Source organism: Limulus polyphemus, unplaced genomic scaffold (genome assembly GCF_000517525.1).
Source record: "Limulus polyphemus unplaced genomic scaffold, Limulus_polyphemus-2.1.2 Scaffold12, whole genome shotgun sequence".
Lineage (NCBI taxonomy): Eukaryota > Metazoa > Arthropoda > Merostomata > Xiphosura > Limulidae > Limulus > Limulus polyphemus.
In genome coordinates, this window is record NW_013665622.1 from 1,778,576 (window position 1) to 1,788,966 (window position 10,391).

The following is a 10,391-nucleotide window of genomic DNA, read 5'->3' on the forward strand; positions in this document are numbered from 1 at the left end:
AGAAAGTAATATTCTGAAATACTTGAACTAAATGGTGGCGTTATAATATATATATATATTGCTGCGAATGTCCATATAAACTTCTACGTAATACAGTTCAATTCATCAAATGTTTTACTTAGTTTGATTGATTAAATATTTCAAGTGAATATTCATTTAACGTCATATGAAAACCATTTAGCCCTCTAGATTTGTTATCAGGAAGTAACACCAACCCAAACAAGGTATTTGGTTTTATGAACAACCAAAATGGCAGCCTCCTTAGTACAACATGTGGCAAAGATTAGGTGAATTTCATTTTAATTCTCTCGTGAAATTATAAGTATTTATTGATAAACGATTAATCTCATTACCTATAGCATGAGCCAAAATATACTGGAATAATATAAGTAAAATGTAATAACTAAATAAGATAAATTAGAGACCTACTTCAAATTTCCAACAACTTTCTCAATGGGTAAGACTAAACTTAAGTCAATAAGTGTGACATTCTACTAGTACTAAGTTCGATTGTTTAAAAACAAACAGTGTTGGGCACGTTACTTGAAAAAAGTAATGACGTTACTCTGGCTGTTTCCTACTAAAAATAAGTGTCGTTGCCACGTTATCTATTTTAAATAAGTAATTAGTATTTAAAAAATTAACAAATGTAATGAGTAACGACTAGTTATTTTTCAAATACTGAAATAGATACCCGTATTCTGTATTACTATTAGTGTATATAAAACATGTAACTTATACATGGCAAATTATTATATAACTTAAACATTTACAAATAAGAATAGACGCTACATTTGTACATGTAGATTGTGGGTCATATATGGTACTAAAGATACAGGGTGAGCTATAATGAATGCCACCAAGTAATTATTAGTAGGCTTACCAGATTTTCATGGTAATAAACTTGAACACACTCAGATTTTCAGATCTTAAAACTCAAATCCACACCCTGTTTTTTAGAGAAAATGATAAGCAATCAATCATGCAACTAACAAATGTCATCAAGTGAAAATGATATTTTTGTTTATATTATTGCTACTAAAGACAGTTATTTTTTATTTTTCTTTTGAATAGTCCAATATCACATGCTTTGAAGTAGGCAGTATTGACATGTTATCTGCAGTCTCCCTTATAACCAAATTTTGAGGAAGTAGCTAATTCTCTGATGAGTCTTTTTGAACTTTCTGATAATTTCTCAATTTAAATCCATACATGTTGATTCATGGTTGTCAGAGGATCAGAGTATCAAATTCAAGTATAAAAAGTTACAGATTACTGACAAAATTAAAAACTGGATCATTTAAGCATGTGAAATGGATCTATTGGGACAACATCTTAAAATCTGAGACTATTCTGACCAAGCTGAAAGATGTGTTCTAGTCACCCTATATATTAGGGATATTCTCTCATATATCACACATGCATTGATAATGGTAGTGAACACACTGTGGAACATTTAAGTTATAAATCATTATGATATCACTGAGTCAGTGATCATATAAATGTATCAAAATTGTAAAAGAGGTTTTTTGCATAAATTGTGGTTTTCCTTCTCTCCAATATAGTACTTCCCTCCTCTCACAAGATTACCTATTCTCATTCATTGCTACCCCTATATGCAAATTTTTTATTTACACATCCCACAAGCCTTCTGCTTCCCCCTATGTAAATCATCATGCATCACCTCTCCACCAATAGGAGCATGGTACACTCACATGACACATGTGACTCCCTCTATGCGCCTCTACCAAACTATCATTTCTTGTTTGGCAATGCTTGTACTCAGATGTTTTGTCATTCTTTACTGTTTCACTTTGTATTTAGTATACTCAAGAAGTGGTCTTCATTTATTATCAGATTTTCTGGAGTTTGAAATTTGCCTTCATTTATCCCAACTTATTCCTCTCATTTCCCATCTTTATTCTCACCCTGATCCAGATCGACTCCTATGTATGGTCTGTGCTCTTCGTTGTTCTTTTACCTGTATGGCTTCTTTCCGTGGTGCCCCCTCCTGCCTCTTTATTCCTAGACAGTTTTCCTTGAGTCCAGATCTTAATCCTTCCACCCTTACCAATTGTGTTTGGCCTTTGATCCCATTGGTTTACTCCCCTTTATCGTCTTCTTCCCAGAGTTTGTTCCAGGTATCTTCTCATCAGATTCGACATCCTTACCTTTTCCCTGGCATCTCGTCTTCATCAACCATTGGGGGAACACCTACATTTGGGCATGAGGACTACTCATAATAAGTCCATCTCCCCTTATCTACGTTGTATCACGGTTTCTTCCTCATCTGGTTTTCGTCTACCACCTGTAACTGTTTTTCTTTCTTTGGTGCTACTATAATTGGGTAAGTTTCTGTTCATTATTTATTTCCTTTCAGGAGCCTTTGCTTCATTATTCACTACTTGGATCCTGCTTCATGGTGAGGGGTGCTTGACCAGGTATCCTTCAATTGAAATTCGCACTGTACAGCCATGTTGAATTGCACTCTCTTCCATGGCTCCGCAATGCTCAAAAGTGAGATGGGGTGTTCCACAAGATCACTTGAGGGTGAATAATCTTGCAATGTTTTTGCTTCATAAACATGCCCATTCTGTACCATACCACCCATGGACTGCATGGGTAAAGCAGAAGGGGATAGCTGCCCATCGCTGCCATGACTTGATTGAATAAATCGGTATGGTTTTCTTTTCAAAATAGGGTTTTGTGGTCACCAATTGCACTGTCTTTAATGATGACGTTCCTCCGAACTCTTCACCTCGTATTTAGCCTCCTTTCTTCTAGTGGGGTGTGGGAGTCCTTACCACTTTCCAGTTGGGGTAGTTGACTGTGGAGGCACTCTCCTGAATGGGTTCCACAAAAAGATGGCTATAATCATTCAGTCGATAGTAGGGTGGTGGTGTGCTGCTGATGTAGGTGAAACGTGGCCTCCAGAGGAGTTGAGCCATCACCTTGCTGGATGGCATGGCTTCCTGCTACCATTTACACAAACACTGGAGTTGAGCCATTGAAAATGCAGTTCACCCCTTCAAATGGGAGCCTTCATCCTACCACTGCATGGATGTCAGTACCCCGTAGCCTGGTGTTGGACTTAGTGAACCAATCAACATAAGTCCTCACACGTGTTTCAGGTTGCCTATCTTCCTCTCTCGATTTCCTCTATCTGTGTTGTGGGTCACAGCGGTGGTACATGGGATTGTTCCCGTTCTGTCCTTGGCTATCCCTCGTTCTCTCTTCTTACAGGGATATTATTGCCATTTGCAAGGTCCCAGCCTGTTTCACAGTTGGGGGAGTTGATTGTATGCAATAGACATCCTTTCGATACCAGATGTCAAGTTCCTGGATCAATAGCTCAGAGCTAATCCTTGTGTCATACCCAGGGATCAGAGTGGTTCTCAATTCCCGAATCTTGGGTTTGAGATGAAGATGTTATGATTCTCATCCTACTGTTGCACAGATGTTGGTACCTCGCAAGAAGGTTTTGGATGTAGTTGACTTATCGAGTATGGTCCACCGTGCCATAGCCACTCTACATCCAGCGGTGCATCATTGTTTACCCACTTTTCTTATTGTGGAATTGAGTTACAATATCTTTCCCTGATTAGGATCACCTTCATACCACATTCTCTCCCATTCAGATGTGCTCCTCTCATTTTCCACCCTTATATCTTACATTTTCCACACATAGGGAAAAGTATACCTGGCTCAGAAGTGGTGCGGTTCCCATCTTTAGATCTGATTCTCTCATCTACGGATGTATCCTTCAGACGATTTGGTGGGATACATCTGTTTTTTCCCTTGCACCAGTCCCTCCTCCTAATCAATGTGGGATTCTAGCTGATATTGTGAGCGGAGGGAAGTACTGTATTGAAAGTTATAATTTTCCTATACTGAAAATGTATTTCCGATAGGTACTTCCTTCTGCTCACACTTACAACCCTTCCTCCTCACATACTCCGGTGCTTCTGTTTTTTGCCAGACTTTGAAGTGATAGTTTGGTAAAGGTGCATAGAGGGAGTCACATATGTCACATGAATGTACTATGCTCCTATTGGTGGAGAGCTGATGCATGATGTTTACTTGAGAGACACGTTGGAATCACTTGATTCCAATAGGGAGAGCAGAAGGCTTGTGGTATGTGTAAATAAAAAGCAGCAATGAATGAGAATAGCTAATCTTGTGAGTAGAGGGAAGTATCACAAATACTTCACAAACTATGTTGGAGTATATTTGAACCCACAAGCTCTTAAGTGCTTGAAAACCTGTGGGTCAAATAATCCTAATTATATGTATGACACATTATTCTGAAATTTCTTTTTACCTGATTATATCTACTTGTGTTTAAATTAACAGTAAAACTATGATTAAAAGTTGTGTAGTTTGTTTATTTTATTTGTTGTAGGGTAAGCTCTGTTTTGAATAGAGATGTTAAACAGTTTGGTAAGCAGTACCTGACAGATGGAAATGATGACACCTGCTGGAATTCTGACCAGGTAAATTCTTCTCTAAATATTTATGGCACTATTTCAATTTTTATAATTATACAAACATATAGGTTTGTGTTAATGTGGATATATGACTTTAAGTATATAACACGAATTAGGAATTGTATTATATCTGAGACGATAAGTCACCTCCTACATAGATTAGTTATCTTCCTCAGCATGTCTGGCAAATAGATTTGCATGCCACTAGCCTTGAGGCTAGTTATTTTAGTTAAAGTTAAGAACTATGGACCAGCACAACCACTGTGTGCAATGAGCTCTTACTGTATGATTTCATGAAAAAGTTACAGCCCATAAATTGATCATCATAGCTGACAATGCAAGTCCTTTTTTTTTCATTATGTCTTGAGATTGGGGTAAAGAATAATGGAAAAACCGTTATTTAGAGCAATGGAACTTGATACGTATTGTTCACTTTTGATACACAGATCTGGGTTTGATGGGAAGGGAAAAAATGATTTATATATGGCTATGTAGAGTAGAAAAGTTTATGTTGTTATGTGAGCCTGTTTTAGTTGGTTTGGACTTGGTCCTCTTGCATTAGTTATTGGAGCCTTTCTGTTTTATAACATTTTGGACAATGTTGCACACTCTTCATTAGTGGAATTGTATACAGAAGAATTATATTTTTTTCTGTATTATTACTCTGTGACCTGTGGTTTGAAACCAGTAATGTCCAGAATCTGTCTGAACTTGCTCAGAATCCTCATCTAAATATAACTAAAGTGCACTGGGAAGTTTCCAAATGCTACCTGATGAACAGAAGAGGCAGACCTTAAATCCTTCTACAACTGGAGAAGTGGGTTGTCACAACAGCTGTGCATGTATACCATTGTACCAATAGGTGGTGACAGGTGTTAGCTACAGAATCGAGGCTGGATTAATGCCCAGTATGAGTCCTCTTTCTATTAAAATAGAGCCCCAATTGCAAAACCTTACCACATTTCCAAGGTGTGTTTACCCAATATTATTAGTTATAAAGCATTCTTGAGAAACCACTGCAGTTGCTGGAGTAAAGTAATAAGTTCCATGTTCAGGTTGTTTTCATGGCAAAAACTTGTGTGTTCAATTTAGAGTTTGTCATACAAAAATGGATATTTTTATCATAAATATTAAAACAATGAACAGCTAGCTGTGTGATTGGTTTATCGTATCATTCGAATATTCCAACTTGAATCTTAAAGTTATTTGTAAATTATGGTATTTTTTAATTGTTAAATAAAACATAACTGCTTAGAAATTTGAATAAAATATTTCTATTTTATATATCTTAGCTCTGTAGCATTGTGAACATTTTATTTAATATTTTGACAGTGGCTTAGTTTAAACCTGAATATGTTGTGTTCAAACTACTAGAGTTAGTTAAAAAGAAGACAGTAATGGTAATATCAAGGAGTAATACAGGCTAAATTTGGCAGCAGTTACTGCTTTTAGATGCAAAATTTGTGGTGCCCAAATTCAAGAAGTCATGTCATGAAAAAGTTGGACCAGAAATAAAAACAATAAAAAGTAATATAAAATAATAATAATTAAAACAAATGAAAATTTTTCTTAGATCTTTTCTTATTATCACATCTTTTGGTATTATGTCTTATCCCAAAACCCATCTGAGTAGATGCACATAAATATAACATAATATTTAAAAGTATCTATTAGTTTTTTCACTTCAAGCTCCTCCTCCCCTACAACTCCCAGCTCAAATTCTCAGCAAGTTCCCGCTAAATGGAAACTTGCCTCACTTGCACTTGGTTACCACCACCGTAATTAATCTTATGTATTACCCTCTGAATATGGTAAATGTACTCATTCTAGTGTACACATTCTTTGACTTTAAAATGTACTGTTGGAATCAATATACATATAATTATATTTCATCTAGTTTTTACCTTGACTATTAATCAATCGCAATTTTCAAATAAAAAACAGGGTTCACCTCAGTGGATATCTGTGATTTTTTCAAAACCTGTGAAAATAGAAAAACTTCAACTTCAGTTCCAGGGTGGATTCGTTGGAAAGGACTGCTGGATTGAAGCAAGTGTAAACAAAGATGAAAAACTTCAGAAAATTCAGGACATCTTTCTAGAAGACACAAATATGTTACAAGTATCCTTTCTTGTTATTAATAAGATTGTTAATTTTTTAGTAGTTCTTGATTTACATATTAACTATAATTTTCTGATGGATATATATATGACATACAACTTTAGAAAATATTGTCAGATTCACCATACATAACTTTAACTCATCAGTAATTTTGTCATAATTATTTAATAAAAATTTTAAAAATTATTTCTTTGTATTTTTTATAATTGCCTTCAAAAAAACCATACTTATAATATAACTTATATGGAGTCATGATTTCTTGGGGTACTGGTAAGTTATTGTAAGTGTAATATTGATTCTAAAATTGTATGTCTAACATCCACCAAATAGGTATGGTCCAAAATTAATGATTTAGATTATTTCATGCTTTCATTTTATGTTAGGGGTATGCTTCATTGAACAAGTGTAGCATACTGTAACAAATGTAAGAAGACATGCAAATATAATTAAAAGAAATACAGGATAAGAATTAAAAAAAGACTGGAAACCAATCTATGTGGCTTCCTTTTCCATATAAATATCAGGTGCAATGAAATAAAAGGGAAGACATCAAATTTGTTTCTCAGACTTTCACTTTTGATCTATGTGTTCTATGTATATATAAGATAACACAGCAGTCATATTTGTTCTCTTTGTACATTGCTCTTTTTTATCCTGTAATTTGATTTCAGTTTACTTATATGAACAATATAAGTTTTGTTTTAAAAATATTTTGTTGTATGCCATTTATAAGACAAAAAGAATTACACAAGAATTAATGACTTTCAGACATCTAAGATTACAGTCATTAGTATAGCTATATTTTACAGAAGAGTCTGTTTTGAATCAAATGCGTTAATGTAATGATAAATATAAGCATCTAATAGCCAATGTTGGTGTCAAAAAGTGAGCCTTTAGTATTTCAATACTCATAATTTGGGTTAAGAAATTGTAAAAAAACATTGACAGTCATTCTACATCTCATTAATGAAGACTAATGTTCATTTCTAGTCATAACCTATGCAGGGTTGAGTATGGTATATTAAAACAGTTTTTGAATATATGCAAATCAGCAAGTCATGTGGCAACTTCGGCTGATGTAAAGTCATGGTGAAGTAGCATTATCAGAACTATAATTTGACATTGATTGGTATTTCATAGGTAGTGTTGTGCAACTGAAAATTGATTGCTTTTGGGTGAGTTATGTAACAGTCTTTACCAATGCAAAATATTAAAACACTCACATCATAAAGATGTGTAAAAATTGGGGATTTAGAATTTCAGAAAGGGGATATCCCTTGTACTTAATGACATTCGAAAACAAAGGAATGTGAGAATCCGTGACACAAAGATAAATGCTTCAAGGATCAGTATGTAACATAATTAGGAAGGATCTCCACATGAAATCGATTCCAATGGGGTATGGGTTCACTAGGATAAGGCATGAAGTCATATCTCCATTTCACAGTCATGTACCTCAAGCAGCTATTCCATACAAAGACATACCAGTCAAGTCACCAGTGTAGAGCCTGTAGATTTCTTTGTGATCAAACTGTTGAAATGGGCACTGGCAAGCTGCCATATTTATATAATAGATGGATTATGGGGAACTTTCAAAGAGGAATGGTGTGATTTTGACATGACAACCTTACAGTGAAGCCTTTTGCAATGAAAACTACAGTACAGAGCTTATGTCAAGATGCATGGTAGTTATATAGAGGACAACCTGTATGTGGCACACAGACTGTAATGACCTGGTGAGACTCGAAAATTGCTTTAATGTAACATACTCAATCTTCTGTATATACAATTACTTACAGAACCCAATATGATAATGATAGGATAATTATAATAGTAAAAATAATTATATAGAGGAAGAAATTTGATTTCATCACTAGATTTTGATATCCAAATCATTAATTTCCAGAACACTCATGATTAATTACTGTTTGAATTTAGTTATAAAAAAATAATAATTAATTACAATTACAGTTTTTTTCGCTAGGAATTAAATTATTGAAAATCACGATTTTTTAATAGCTTGCAACATTATCTCAAAATTCTCTTCTAAACACTCTTATAAGGTTGAAAACCAAAAAATACATAACTGTCGTCAAGTTCTTGTCTAATAATCTAATTTAGTATGTTGTGATTGCCGTTATAGAAATTTTTCTTAACGTGTTTTCAGACATTCAACTTACAGCAGGTTGTAGAAACAAGTAATATGAAAATTGTATTTAATACAAGCACAGATTTGTTTGGTAGAGTTATTGTTTATAAACTTGAAATATTGGGTGAAAGTTAACATTTTGTTAATTGAATATTTTAATAAAGATTTACGTTTACCATACAGTGTAATGTGAATACATAGAATACCTTTTATTCAATACAAATTCTATGCTCAGTTAGTCACTAGCTATTGCTTTTTTCCGTTTTTGATCACAAGAGTCAGTGAATTCTCACTCACCTCATATAATTATACATAGTAAAAAGTTTTTTGCATACTTGTTTGAAAGTTGACTAAAATCTTAGATACTAATTGCCAATTCAAAGAATATACATTTTATGGTCTAAATTTTCAGTTTCTCGCATGTAGCACAGTATTTGAGATTGCCTGGAAAACCATTTTGCTTTTCATACTCCTTTGAAGATTTAGAATTATAAAATTAAATCATATAATTTTAGTTATTTTTCAATTCTAAAATGAATTTCTACTGTGTATTAAAAAGGTAATTGAGAGAGGTCTTGTTACTTTTAAACTCTTGGTTTTATCTTATATTTTTAAACTTGTGACAAAAAGGTAAGTTATTTTTGTTATTCAGCTGTTACTTTTTTAATAGTATAAGTGCATTTTATACAAACAGTATTATCTGTAAAGTAGCAGGATCTAACAATTTTCATGAATTTATATTCAGTTTTCAAATATTTTACATTGAGCATTATGAATGATAAACTGATTTATTTTGATAAACCTAATTCTTTTAATTGCTTACTGCTTGTTTTTGTGTTTTCAGATAATAACAATAAACACCTTTGGTGGAATCCTAGAAATAAATTATCATTTTGAAATGGAATAAATGATAGATTTTAAAGAAATTAAAAATTTTAAAATACCTTCACGATTTCAGTGTCCAATTTTGTAAAAGTATAATGTCCAAAAACATCACAGATAGTAATAAAAATATTTGTTATTTATGAAACCAAGTATTTCTATTTTTTATGCATGTGTTTACTGGCAGAAAAGTTTTATAAGTGTCTACAGAGTGAGACCATTTCATTAACTTGCTTTGAAGTTAATGATTAAAAACAAATAAGTAAATTACTTGACCAGTTCGATAATTTTTAACAACAGTTTGTTTTCTTAATCATTTAGCGAGAAAACCATAATTAAGTTTAGCACAAAGGTAACACATATTCTCATATCTATATAGGTATATATACATACATATAGTCACATAAAAAACTTTCTTGCATATAATAGTTAAAGCCTTCCATACAATGATTATTATACTTGAAATTCTTTTCATATCTCTTAATCTGTTGAAACAAATTATAAAAGAACAACTGGATGGGATTATAAAAGAAATAGACATACATTTGTCGACTTCTTTCCAGAGTTAATTCAGCATCATCATGACACATGCCACTGCATTGTTGAACAATTATTTGTTGTTAAGCTCAAAGCTACACAATAGGCTATCTATGCTGAGCATACTGTATCGAAACCCGATTTTTTTAGTGTTTTGAGCCCTCAGATATACCAAGGGACACAGTTAGTTGTGTCCACTTGCTAAAAAATTTTCA

At 33.4% G+C, this 10,391-nt stretch overlaps 1 protein-coding gene across 2 annotated transcripts; it reads left to right on the forward strand.

Moving 5' to 3' along the window:
- Positions 1-161: 161 nt before the first annotated feature.
- LOC106478888 (nuclear receptor 2C2-associated protein-like) lies at positions 162-9,061 on the forward strand. Of its 2 annotated transcripts, none has more exons than XM_013939471.2 (4): positions 162-287; positions 4,403-4,493; positions 6,432-6,608; positions 8,776-9,061. In XM_013939471.2, exons 1-4 carry the CDS (start codon positions 250-252, stop codon positions 8,890-8,892), a joined length of 423 nt encoding a protein of 140 aa, XP_013794925.1. In that variant the 5' UTR covers positions 162-249; the 3' UTR covers positions 8,893-9,061. The 2 variants fall into 2 exon arrangements, 1 of the variants encoding a protein (XP_013794925.1); XR_001292093.1 differs by having other exon boundaries at positions 239-457; positions 8,776-9,042.
- Positions 9,062-10,391: the final 1,330 nt, after the last annotated feature.